Raw genomic sequence first — 12,512 nt, forward strand, 5'->3', positions numbered from 1 at the left:
GGTAATGAACGCTGCTTGGAGGGCCCCCCCCAATTTAATTTTGCCTAGAGTCCCACCAGCCTCTAGAATCGCCACTGAAGACATAATTGAGTGGACTCCTCGCTTCAGACAGGATCTAAAGAAAATACTGAAGCACACAAATCATTTAGGGCAAATTAAATTTTTGGTGCAAAGGACTAATATTTCGTCGCACAGCGTCATCCTCAGTCAAACCACTCTGAGGAAGACAATTATTGTGGAATCGCTGTATTGTGATCTTATCATCATCATCATCATCATCATCATCATGGGCCATGTGCGAGGTATCATTATCATCTTGGCGCTACCCTGATTCACAGCCCTATTCGAAATGTTTTGTTTTGTGAACTTCAAAAGAAAATTGTAAACAAAAGGCAGTTTGAATTCAATCTTTATTCTCAAAATTGAAGGCAGGAAACTAGATTTGTACATGGATAAAGCATTCCAAACACTGAAACAAAAGGAGGAAATCCATTGATGGAGTAAATTCAACATGTTCTCGGAGGAAAAGAAACAATAACAGAAAATATCACCACTTCTTTTTTTAAATCTTCTCTCATCTAATCTAACCATTGCGATCGGAAATCAATTGTTGCCTTTTCACTCTCTGCCTTCTCATTTCAACATTAAAGCACTTGTGGTATTAACAGGTAAAAAGACTTGCATTATCATTTTATTATGATTGAATAAAGTGCCCTCTCATAGATACAGAAATGTGATGGTGTTGACATAAATATTTCACGCGATAGTTCATTTCAAGTTTGCATATCTGCAAAAGCCAAAAAAGGCGAGACGTCCGGTTCACTCAGTTTCTCTCTCACTGCTGTTGAATTTCAGATGAATACTACGATGTCGAAGCATGTGTGAAAAACTGGGTGAGCTACCATATGGCACAGAGTAGCCCCCCCTTCAACTTCAGATCCCCTGACCCAATTCTTTTTTTTTTTTTTCTTCCTTTTTTTTACCCTCATGCCGACGTTTAAAGCATAATTAGTACTCCTCTTCAAGATCGTCGTCCAGGTCAGAGAACTCGATAGACGGTCTGCTGTCTGGGATCTCTTCATCACTATCCCCGTGAGGAACTGCAATCCAGAGACAGGAAATTCAATTCTGCACATTAATAATCAAACTATGTAAATACATAGATAAGTGAGTATTATACATGATAAGGATGAAATTGTCGACACACAATTGCAAGTCTTCTGCTGTAGTGACCACTTTGGAACATATAACTAATAAGGGAACGCCAACAGCATGCAGCCCAAAATTTATTATTTTGATTTGATCAATTCTTTTGGATAGAAACAAATAAATACATGTTGTTATCAGGAATTAAGAATAGCAAAGATTATAGATTTAAATTCAGTTACTGTCAAAGCTTTAATATTTTATTTGTTGTATCCATCCATTATCTATACCGCTTTTTCCCGTTCGGGGTCAAGGGGGCTGGAGCCAATCCCAGCTGTCATTGGCTGAGAGGCGGGGTACACCCTGGACTGTTCGCCAGTCGATTACAGGGCTGACATACAACCAGCAACACTCACATTCACACATACGGGCAATGTAGAGTCACCAATTAACCCATCGAGCATATCTTTAGACTGTGGGAGGAAGCCGATGTACCCGGAGAGAACCCACGCACAGGGAGAACATGCAAACTCCACACACAGAGAGGCTCCTGTCAGGCGGAGATTTGAACCAGGAACCTCCTCGCTCTGAGGCAAAAGCGCTAACCACTGCACCACCGTGCAGCCCTTAGTTGTTATAGTTTTACTAAAAAGCAGCTGTGTGACTTCAAAGTCTCTTAATCATTTAAAAAAAATATGAGAGGACTAAAATCCCCAACCGTGCTGTCAGTAGAGTTGCAGATTTTGTTGTTGGGGACAACAAAAAGCTGACGCGTTATTGAGCCCTGAGAGTAAAAGCTGTAAACATTAAGCAGGTCTCATGATCGCTCACTCTCGCTCACTCTCGCTTGCTTGCGGAAAAAAAAAAATCAAGAAATCAAACACAAATACTGGCACAGGAGAGAGATAGGATTGAGCAACATACTTTCAAGATTGTCCATGTGTTCATGAAGAATTCTCACCAGGTTGAATAACTGGGTGAGAAAGGGAAGAAGTGTGTCTTTTCAAGATATGAATTCTACCACAATTTCAACATTGACACAATTTTAAAAATGTGTAATCAGTATTGCATGTGTGGTTGAATGTGTAAGAAAGGCTGTGAAAGAACACAATCATGTACTGAAGAAAACAGAAAATCTTGTATAAATGTAAAGAAGTCAGCAATAAAATACAAACTGCTCGTTCTGCCAGTATAGAAAAGAATAATGGAATACAATAAGAGTCGTGGTGACTGTGGACTATGGGTAAAACTACTTTTAAGTGTGTGTGTGTGTGTGTGTGTCCGTGTTTGTGTTCCTCTCACCCCAGCTGCATCGACTGCTCCCAGGACGTCAGAGAACCTCTGTTCACAGAAATGCAGCAGGACCACCAGATACAAACCACTGCTGATGAACTCATCATATTCTGACTGTGAAGGAAGAGTTAAATACCTTTCAGCAAACGGCTCTGATCTTAAATGACATGAAGGATTCGACACAAAATCGAGGAAAATCAACATAACTTACAAAGATTAAAAACAAACATTATTAACTTGATCCTAAAAGTTTTTTTTTTTTTTTTTAGCATTTCAATAAATCAAGTCCTGAAATTGTAGAACTTGGATTTTAGTGACTCACTTGCACGTGTGTCCTGTATAACTCCTGAATGTCGAAGTTGTCTATGTTCAAGCGCAGTTTCTGTTTGCAGAGTTCACATGTGGTGATGGCCTCCAGGTTTGTGCCTGAAAGAAAAACATCGCAAGAAAAGAATATAGTAGTAAAGGGATTGACGAAGCTATGTTTTTGATGGGGTCTCTAGCTAAAGTGAGAGGTTTGTATTTACCTGAGCCAATTTTGGAGCGAAGCCACCTCTTGATGCAGTCCTGGTGGACATGCTGCAGACTTCCGGTACAGCGGCACGGCTGAATCAAGGGGTTGGAGTTCGATTCCTCTCCCATCTGGCAGATTCGACACAGGTCACCTTCTTCCTCATCAGATTCCTCCAGCAGCAGTCTGAAGCAGGACGAGGGCGGTTTTACTGCTTATACAGTGACCACTTTTCACATATCTTATATCAAAGATTCTTTCACTTAATCACTGACCAAATTCTTCAACGTGTACCTCGTCTTTAACGCCCCTTGCAGCCATTTGAGCACATGGCTTCAGCAAACCACGTCCTGGTTAGTTCAGCAACAGACTTGTGCTCATGTTTAATCGTCTGCAGCTAAATGCGTGTCCTATTGTATTTTGCTGTACCCAGTTTACTCTTTCTTTTTCCTTTTTAACTGTTTTAATCTTCGGACAAGTGTTGCAAATTAGCATCGGCTATTAACTCTGTGATACTTGCATAGTTGGATTGGATAGTTGTTTTCAGTTTGTCTCTGTATATTGTATCTGTCCCTATTAAATAAAACTTGAAAATAAATAATGTTGGGGGCATTGGTGGCCTAGTGGTTAAAGTGCGCCCCATATATGGAGGCTGTATGGCTCCAAGAGGGCACACTCTCTCTCTCCCTGATTTCTGACTCTAACCACTGTCCTATTTCTAAATAAACAAAAAGCCCCCCCCCCAAATATTACTGAATTTTTGACAAACTGAGGAAATTTCTTCCGCAGTACCAGCTAAGTAGACAAGAATAAAGTCTGGCAGAAAAGTTATCCCTCATAGCTAACTCAATCAAGTACCGCGGCTATAGGTCAAAAAACAGAGAAGGACAAAAGGCCATAAATAGTGGGACCAATCCCGTCTGAAACTTATGTTCAAGATCATATTGCAGAAAGTTCACTGCCACAGACTGCAAACAGAAAGTGGTAGTTATGAGTCATTGGAATGAAGGTGTAGACCATGTTATGATAATAGATAACAAACATTATCTGTGTTTACATTTCTGAGTGTTTTTCTGTGATCGAGTTGGCCGAACTGATAAAGCTCCAGAACAACTTGGTTTGAGTAAAAACCAGAAACACAAGATGCAGCATGTATTTGAATCAGTGTTGAGGGGTTGTCCTAACTTCTTAAAATGATCTTGGACCATCATTAGATAGATAGACTAAATAAGACGTTTTCACTAAATGAATCCATATTCATGTTGACCAACTTCCAGTAACAAAAGGAAATTGTAGCAATAAATGACACAACATGCGGATTATCAAAATTCATTACCTCTCCTTGATTTTACGCAGCTTCTCCTGGTCCCCACTGGGTGGCTTCTCCGTCTGCCCATTCAGCTGGTTGTCCCCAGCACCCAAAGGACCCCTGGGTGCTGAAATATTTTCGTACACTCCAACTCTGCGGCGTGGTGAAAATTCCACTGAGGCATCTTCAAGTCCAGGTAGAGTTTGTTCCTCCAGCCTTGAGGGGCGACCTGTACCAAATGCCTCTAAACCGGCTGCCCCTTCTTCCTCCTCCAACTCTTCTTCTTCTTCTTCATCATCATCATCCTCCTCCTCGTCTTCATCATCATCTTGTGATGTTTTATGCTCAAGGTCATCCCATCTTCTCAGTAAATGCTGCGGACAACTGTATCTTTCTTCTGAGCCTGCGGCAGAGTTTGCGCTCTCATCCCTGGTATGTCTCCTGAGGCGAGCGAGTAGGGGAGGGCAGCGGCCACGGAGGGAGGAAGAGAGCCAGGAGTAGCTGCTGCTGCCTCCTCCACTGTTTGAGTTGCTGCTACTGCCAACGCCAGGTTCTCGCCATGATGCCATTCTGGGCCGAGGCGGACCTCCTCGATAGCCGTCGTTGTTTTCCTGGATAGGAGTGAGGTCCGCTCTACGATTCCTGAGGCTACCAATGTTTGCCTCTGACCCTGAAGCTTGAGGATCCACGGCAGACATCCTCGACCCATCATCACTGTCCACGGACTCTCCCCCAGTTGATGGAGTGTCATCATCAACGGTGCGAACACTGGAAGAGCCGCTAGAAGAGTCTTGGCTTGAGCGCCGTGAAAAAAGACGGGACAAAAGGCGTCGAGTTGAGCTACGGCTCTCCGGCTCGCCGCCTTCAGGAGCGGGCCTTGGAGGGAGCGCGACCTCTGGTCGGGCAACGGGAGTGGTGTACCAAGAGTTGTGGGAGGAGTAAGAAGGGGAGGTATTTGAGGAGGACTCAGGGTTTCCTGTCTTTACCTGAGATGAGTGGTGGGCGGATGAAGTGTTGGAGAAACGGGCTGTGGTTCTGTTGTTGCTGAAGTCACGCAGCAGAGGAGAGGACCGGTGTGACGTGGAAGATGAGAGGTGCCGGTTGGGCGAGCTTTTTCGAGCAGTGGAGGGGGAGGAAGAAGAGGAGGAGAAAGAGTAGGAGGTGGAGTAGGTAGTCTCTTTTGGCCGAGCTCCTTGTGCATATGTGGAGGTGACTCTGTCTGTTTGATCTGTAATGAAGGAAGAGAGTTAAGGTCAGAGTGACTTATGTGTAACAACATAATATTATGAATGCTGTACTGTGTGCATGTTTACAGAAAGTATGCTTACACAATGAGGAAGCCAATCCAGCAGTCCTATTTCTTCTTTCCCCCAAACCTGAGAGACCAGGCTCATTTTTTGTCTCTAGCTCTCTCCTGGACAAGAGTGGATTGGAGGAGGAAGATGAAGGCCGTGAGAGTAAACGATACGAGCTCCATGATGAATCTAATGTGCCGTTTTGTGTTTCACCTGTGCCTGTTCAAAAAAACAGTAAAAAAAAAACAAAAAAACTGTATTAAGATTGACAGGAGTGATCAGAATTTGACTTGACAATTTAATTTAAGTTACTAGGAAGTAAAAACATTTATAAAGTACTTACATAAAAAGCTGAAATCATTAAAAGTGGCTATTAAACTGACAATTAAAACTGACAAGGGGGCCATGTTCATGGTTCTTCGACTGATGTGCTTATAGATAGTTTTCCTTTCATTGTAGTGTGCAGCACATGATCCGGAAACAAATTCACACACTGCTGAATTTTAAGTTAATAAAATTAAATTAAATTTGCCACATTTAAAAAAGTGAGGTCCTTGGAATGATTTAAAAAAATACTTATTTCTTTAAAAAGAGTTTATACACACACAACTTGGATTACAACAGTGAACGTAGGCAACAGCTACAGCCAATCTTAAGACTTTTGTTTCACGGTATTAATGTTTAAAAAGCTGCCAACTCTTCCCCCCATTAGACTGACTGTGGCTGCATTGTTGCAACTAAACAATGAGGGCATATGTGGCCACCAGTATTTGTTTAAAGGTGTCTCTCTTCAATGCAGATTTCACTATTGTCATTACTTTAGGTACCTGTACTACTATGCAAGTGTTTTATGGTGATTTCTCTGTTAAATACATTTCAAATCATATGTTGGCTTGTTGGCTAATGCCAATGAGCAAACACATTTTTTTAAATGTGCAACTGTTTTTAAATTTGGAGACAACTCAGCCCTCCATTGCAAAAGAGATCTTCAAGATTAGGAAGTGCATTGTGTAACTCAGCCCAGGTGTTTGGGTTTTGCTCTTTAACTCTTAATTCACTTTAAGTGTATGCGGCTGGAATGAGTATGTTGACAAGTCAGATTTTCACATGTCCTCCTCAATTCAAACCTGGAGAATGACGTTTTTAAAACAAATGTCGCTTTCATGTACCTCTGCCACTGCTTGGCACATTACTGGAATAGGAGGATCCTGTGGCTGAGGTGCTGGTGGTCCTTGAGTGAAGTGCTCTGTTACTGTAGGACAGTTTGGCCCTTTTAGAGTCACCATCATCACTGGGGTTCAGCAGAACCGAGCGCCCAAACCTCCCCTCAGAATCAACCTAGGAAAATTAAGGCAGACCTACAATGAATACATTTATATTTCTCTAACGTCATTCACAAATATTTCTATAATCCCTGGACAAGTCTTAAAAATGTGTTCGATGAGCAGGCTGTATTCTGCACGAGATAAACACATGTTACTGGAGAGCTTCAGTACCGGTTTGCTCCTGCTGCTGTAAGAGGTCTCAGCCCACGGTCGATCATAAGATCTGCTGGAGGACGTCAGAGAAGAGGGCAACTTCCAGCTTGTGGATCGACTTTCAGAGCTGCTGTAGTCTCTGGACGACCTCAGGAGGCGAGAATTCTTAAAAATGAAAGAAGGAAGATCATGCTGTACTAGTTAAAAACCTACAGATTGATTTTTTTGGCTTTTTGTGCCGTTTGATGGAGAGATAGGAGAGTGGATAGAGCTGGAAACCAGGGAGAGAGAGAGAGAGGGAAATGACACGCGGGAAAGGAGCCACAGGCTGGATTCGAACCTGGGCCGCCCGCTTTGAGAACTACAGCCTCCATACATGGGGGGGGGGGGGGGCGCACTAACCACTGCGCCACCAGCGCCCGTTAGTACTAAAACCTGAGCAAATAAATATTGAAGACAAATACATTTGTTTATACCTTTCTTTAAATAGCTTGATAATCACTGAATGGCTACTGGGGCTACAGTATGTAGCATTGCCCTAAAGAGCACATATTCTGCCCTTTTTGGGGTTCATATATTTAATCTATGTACCTACTAAAGTATGTTCACAATAGCTAAAGTTATAAAAAAGTCTCTGTTTTCATGTACTGCCGCTCCATGCACCGGCTCGCTTCTGACTCTCTCTCTAAGGCTCTGAAGTGCCCACGTTCAGAGTCCCCGTGTTTGCCAAGTCTGATCTGATTGGTCGGCCTGTCGGCTCTGCCGTAATTGGTCAGTCGCGCAGCACGGTTCTCGGAAATGTCACGCCTCTTTTACCATATTGGGAATGCAGCCACTTTGGCTCTGAAATGAGCATAAACATTAGCACCTTAGCACTACTGTGCTACCGCAGGCTACGGCATATCGTGGGCGTGCTACAGTAGTTAACGGGCGTGAAACATGAGCTGCTGGGCTTGCCACAACGAGCCAATGGGCTTAGATCAGTGATATCACACTGACAAGACGTCACACTGGCAAAAAAAAATTCGAGGGGGGCTAGAACCGAGCGTTACGTGCAGCTAATGCTGCAGCTAACAGGAGGACGTAGGAGAAGCCGCGTTTCTGCGGAATTTTTGCACATAGATGTGCCTAAACATGCACAGGACACTTGGAAAACACACTAAAGAGCATATAAACCCAGAAAAAGCATAATATGAGCCCTTTAAGTGTGTCCCTGGTTTTGTTTGCATCTCATGCTTAAGTAGCACATGTATATGCATGTGGTGAGAAGTATACACAAACATTAACATGTTTATTTTGCAGCCATAACATGGCAGGGAACTTAACAACACGCGGAAAGAGCGGGGGAAAAAAGAAGACTGCAATTACACTTCAAATGTACGCATGCAAAAGGTCTTGTTGACACTCATGCTTAAGTTTAAAGCAGATGCTCATGCCACTAAACTTTTAGGAAAAACTAATAATACTATTTTAAGAGGAATGCTGAAATTGGTGCTCATCTAAGTAATGCATGAAATCCTGGACAGTGAGTGCTTTGTTGGGTTTTGTTTTTCACAGAACATGGACTCTTCTGGAAAGTGCAAAAACAACTAGACAGGGCTCAGTCCAAGAGTAACATTATCTTTTTAGATGGGCCCCGAAGAGCAGCAGGACTGAAATACACACGTGTGCCAAGGAATCTAGGCTGTCCTATAAAAAGACCTCTAAAGTGTCTGCTGCTGCATCACTGATATGTGTAGTCAGCTACTGTAACAAGTAACGCAGGGAACCTGTGAGAAAGGAGATAACTTGAATGCCGTCTCTCTGGAACAAACTAGAAAGAATGATGACTCAACCCCTGTGTGGCATGAAACAAAGATACAGAGGGAAGTCCTGGATCCAGGTTGCAGTTGTTGTTATTGTTGCTTTTGGCTGTTTTATCAAACGAAAAGCAACTTTTACAGCAGATATTTTCATCACACTTTACCTTTGCATGCCAGGCTAAATTGGATAAAGCTGATTTTCCTCTAAAAAAAGAAAGCTTCAGAACACACTGCTAAAAATGTAAAACAAGCATGTCAAGTTAATCTAATGTTAATGTTTTAAAGTTAATGTCTACACAGGACACCAGGGCCAAACAAGGACGGGGAGGGGGTCCCTTAGGTCCATCAGATATACTGAAGGGCAATGTAAAGATGATGGAGTATACATCATTAAATCTCTGATCATTTCAAAGGCCTCAATGTCATCATACCTGTTGTTCCAGTTCTGCTTTGTAAGCAGGTGATGTCCTCGAAAAACGGTCATTATTGAGCGCCGTCTCCCTGCTGTACAACCTGGTGGAGCCCAATGATGAGGAGACTGTTGGACTGGATGTGTAAGAAGACCTTGAGCCTGACAGACAAAAGGGAAGTCTGTGCGATCTGGAGTCCATCACAGATTACCTGTTGTGATACAAAGATGATAAATCCAAAAAGGCAGGAAGAAGAAAGGAACCTACTCGCAAATGCATGAAGTTCACTCCTGGCACCACAGATTCTTAAAGGGCCCGCAGAGTCTCAGTGTGTGAACGGGGAAAGCACCAGTGCTTGTTTAGTGTTGTGTCGTCCTGTTTGATTTGTTGAAAGAGTGCACGTGATAATGTGACTGTAAAGTGTAAACACCTCATTTTGCCACCACGCTGCTTCCTGGAGCGGGTATCAAAGTCATAGTGCCTATCTTTGGGACTATGAACTCTGTCACATGAACATGACACTGTAATGGAACAAGCAGAATCACTCTGAACTGTCTATGTTAGCAAACAGGTTGCCGTGGAAGAGTTGTGAGAAACTGAAGTAATTCATTATTAAGCTGCCTAACTTAATCTAAAAAAAAGTGTTCGGCCAAGTGAACTTAAATACTCACAAATTTCAGTGTAAGTACCCTTAAGTGCTAAAGGGTGTATAATCTGAGACACGTGAGGACCTGAAAGGGAGAGTAGAGTTTCTGACATTAGATGGTTAAGTATGATTTACTCCCTGGTACTGATATGGATCCATGGACTTTAGCTACAACACATGTGGTCAAACATAACTCAGCAAACCAGCAGCCTGTCAGACTGAACTGATCAGCGGAAAAAAGAAGAAAAAAAAGCCAATTAAGAATGTTTGCCCACAAAGCAGCACTAAATCCATTAAACCACGACCAATACTAATGGTGGTGGTTTAAATGAGAACAATAATGTACTGTTACTAAACAAGAAGCAAAGTCTTATTGAGGCATGTTTATGAAAAGACGACAAAGTATAAGGAATACACACAAAAATGTTGCAAGTCATGTTTGAAACTTGTGTAGGTGTGGTTGACTTCTATTTTTAAAAACTTCCCTTTTAGTGGTGTGTGTTTTTTTGTTGTTTTGTTTTTTTTAAACAAGCTGAGGCAGCATGTGTCCTGGAATAAACATGTTTATGCACCCATTTATAAAAAGGTACACACATAGCAAAACTGATGTTGTCCATCAACAAACACCTTGCAAATGGATCTACCTATTCTATTCAGCTTCACCAATGTAGATAAGTGAGGGGAAATGCAAGCAAACAGCAACACAAAGCAGCCCCCTAAATGACCCAACAACACTATTAAACAACCCAATTAAAAATAAGCACAATAACACTCACGAGGGTAACATGTTTTTGCAAATTAAAATAATTAAAACTACATTTAGTCCCAAATAAAGTGGTCTGTTACCTGATCAATAAAAGGTAGATCACCTCTTTACCAATGATTAGTGACCCAAAGAAGCAGGACTGTTTAGTTTAACTGCACCCTGCTTGTGTTTCCTTGTTTCCTTCGTCCTAACACTTCAGGCTTTTAAATGCATTGCTGATTGAAACATTCATGTCTCCTCGCCAAAGCTAGCACAAAGCTAAGAAATCAAACACTGCTACAAGCTTTTTAAAACTTCACATTTGCGTGTTTAACACTTACATGCTAACCTATATCTTTCTTCTTTTTAAATCCTCCTGTTTGAGGGAGCTCACATACGGGACATTTCAGCTCCTGCTTACGGACTACAAGGCAGAGAGATGTTTGCTACAGCAGCTGACTGCAGCGGGGAGCTACATTGCTAGTTAGCTTTGTCATCTGTGTGCTGCTGTTCTGATTTTTTAACTAATCTGTTGAGCTAAAATAAGCATTGACTAATCTTCGTCTGAGCCATCCCGTTTTTTTTGCAAATCACTGGCGATACGCATTCACTAAATTTAATAACTCAGTGGCAGCAGCTCACCTTTGATTTCAATCTTTCTTGCTGCTGCACAACAGGATCGATGGCGTCTGTGTGTTGACTGCTGTTGACACGCAGGGTCAGGTGATTTACTCTGACCTGGAGGGAGGGGCTTAAACCATTGTTGTTGTCAGGGAGTTCAATCTCCTTATGCACATGCTTCATACGCTATTTCCTTTTGTGCAATGTAAGCTATTAAATTAATGCACCCGGACAAGAATAGACACATTTATGGCTCTAATAAGATTAACCCCCCCTCCTCCCCCCCACAGCTCGCAACAACTGTGTCCAGCAGCGCCACCATGCGGTTGCTTTAAAAACAATCCTAAATGTTAAACAATCATTTCCATCAACTCAATGTGGTTTTTTTTTTGAGGTTGTCTTCTGAAATAACACTAGTAAAAATTGTAATTTTAAAAAGCAGTAAAGCCATGCCTACACACCTGTTTACAGCTGCCTTTCATTAAACAATTTTAATAAGAGTTTAAATTTTAACTCTGCACTGTAACTTTTAACTCGTTCTATATTTTTACTTTATTTATTTCAATTAATTTCATTTGAGTTATTTTTATTTGAACATAATGTTGAGATTTTTTTTTTTATGTTCTATTTTAATGTTTCTTTTCTTTCCTCTGTCATGATGCTTTTGAAGTCTTGTGTGAAGAACTTTGAATTGCCTTGTTGTTGAAATGTGCTATATAAATAAACTTGCCTTGCCTTGCCTTGCCTACAATCCGGGGGCCTTCTTTAGCCATATGATTACACAGGATTGTAATTAATGTGACGAAGGAATATATCAGCCTTTTAAGTGGACACAGAATGTTAATTACCGAGCAGTTTGTATATGAAGTGGCTCTGTTCACTTTCAGATTGTAAGCCTGTCTTTCAACATTTCATTCACACCATAGATTTGGACCAAACTAGGTTGTGAGGTACATCTGACGTGCATCGTGGCATTCTGGCATTTACAAAATGACTGCCTCAGGGGAATCACTGTAAATACAAGTCAAAATTAATTAAATTAAGTGAAAATTTAGCTTACAGCTACTTTCATGCTGCCCAGCAAATGCCAAATGCATAACAATTGTTTTTTTTTTCAAGATTCATGGACACAGAAAACACCTCCAATTTAGCAGCTCCTCCTGAACACAAAGGAAAAAACTGCCTTTGAAGGGGTCATTTCTTTCATAGACAGAACTTTTGATAGAACACATACTTTTCAGGATCAATATTTCCTC

General features: G+C 41.6%; 1 protein-coding gene across 2 annotated transcripts; it reads right to left on the reverse strand.

Moving 5' to 3' along the window:
- Nucleotides 1-392: 392 nt before the first annotated feature.
- Nucleotides 393-11,427, reverse strand: marchf7 (membrane-associated ring finger (C3HC4) 7). Of its 2 annotated transcripts, none has more exons than XM_020637960.3 (11): nucleotides 11,278-11,427; nucleotides 9,266-9,455; nucleotides 7,051-7,197; nucleotides 6,724-6,892; nucleotides 5,588-5,773; nucleotides 4,287-5,487; nucleotides 2,967-3,136; nucleotides 2,762-2,865; nucleotides 2,449-2,553; nucleotides 2,071-2,119; nucleotides 393-1,100 (listed from the first exon to the last, which is right to left on the reverse strand). In XM_020637960.3, the coding sequence occupies exons 2-11, from the start codon at nucleotides 9,443-9,445 to the stop codon at nucleotides 1,009-1,011; spliced, it is 2,403 nt and encodes an 800-aa protein (XP_020493616.1). In that variant the 5' UTR covers nucleotides 9,446-9,455; nucleotides 11,278-11,427; the 3' UTR covers nucleotides 393-1,008. The 2 variants fall into 2 exon arrangements, with proteins under 2 accessions (XP_020493616.1, XP_020493617.1); XM_020637961.3 differs by lacking the exon at nucleotides 11,278-11,427 and adding an exon at nucleotides 10,977-11,216.
- Nucleotides 11,428-12,512: the final 1,085 nt, after the last annotated feature.

The sequence above is a fragment of the Labrus bergylta genome, chromosome 3 (genome assembly GCF_963930695.1).
Source record: "Labrus bergylta chromosome 3, fLabBer1.1, whole genome shotgun sequence".
NCBI classification, from domain to species: Eukaryota; Metazoa; Chordata; class Actinopteri; order Labriformes; family Labridae; genus Labrus; species Labrus bergylta.

Coding starts and splice junctions, on each gene's coding strand:
- marchf7 (XM_020637960.3), bottom strand. CDS start 9,445: ATGGACTCCAGATCGCACAGACTTCCCTTTTGTCTGTCAGGCTCAAGG. Junction 3,137..4,286: donor CTGCGTAAAATCAAGGAGAG/GTAATGAATTTT, acceptor GTCCTGCTTCAG/ACTGCTGCTGGAGGAATCTG. Junction 2,120..2,448: donor GAGCAGTCGATGCAGCTGGG/GTGAGAGGAACA, acceptor TTTCTCACCCAG/TTATTCAACCTGGTGAGAAT.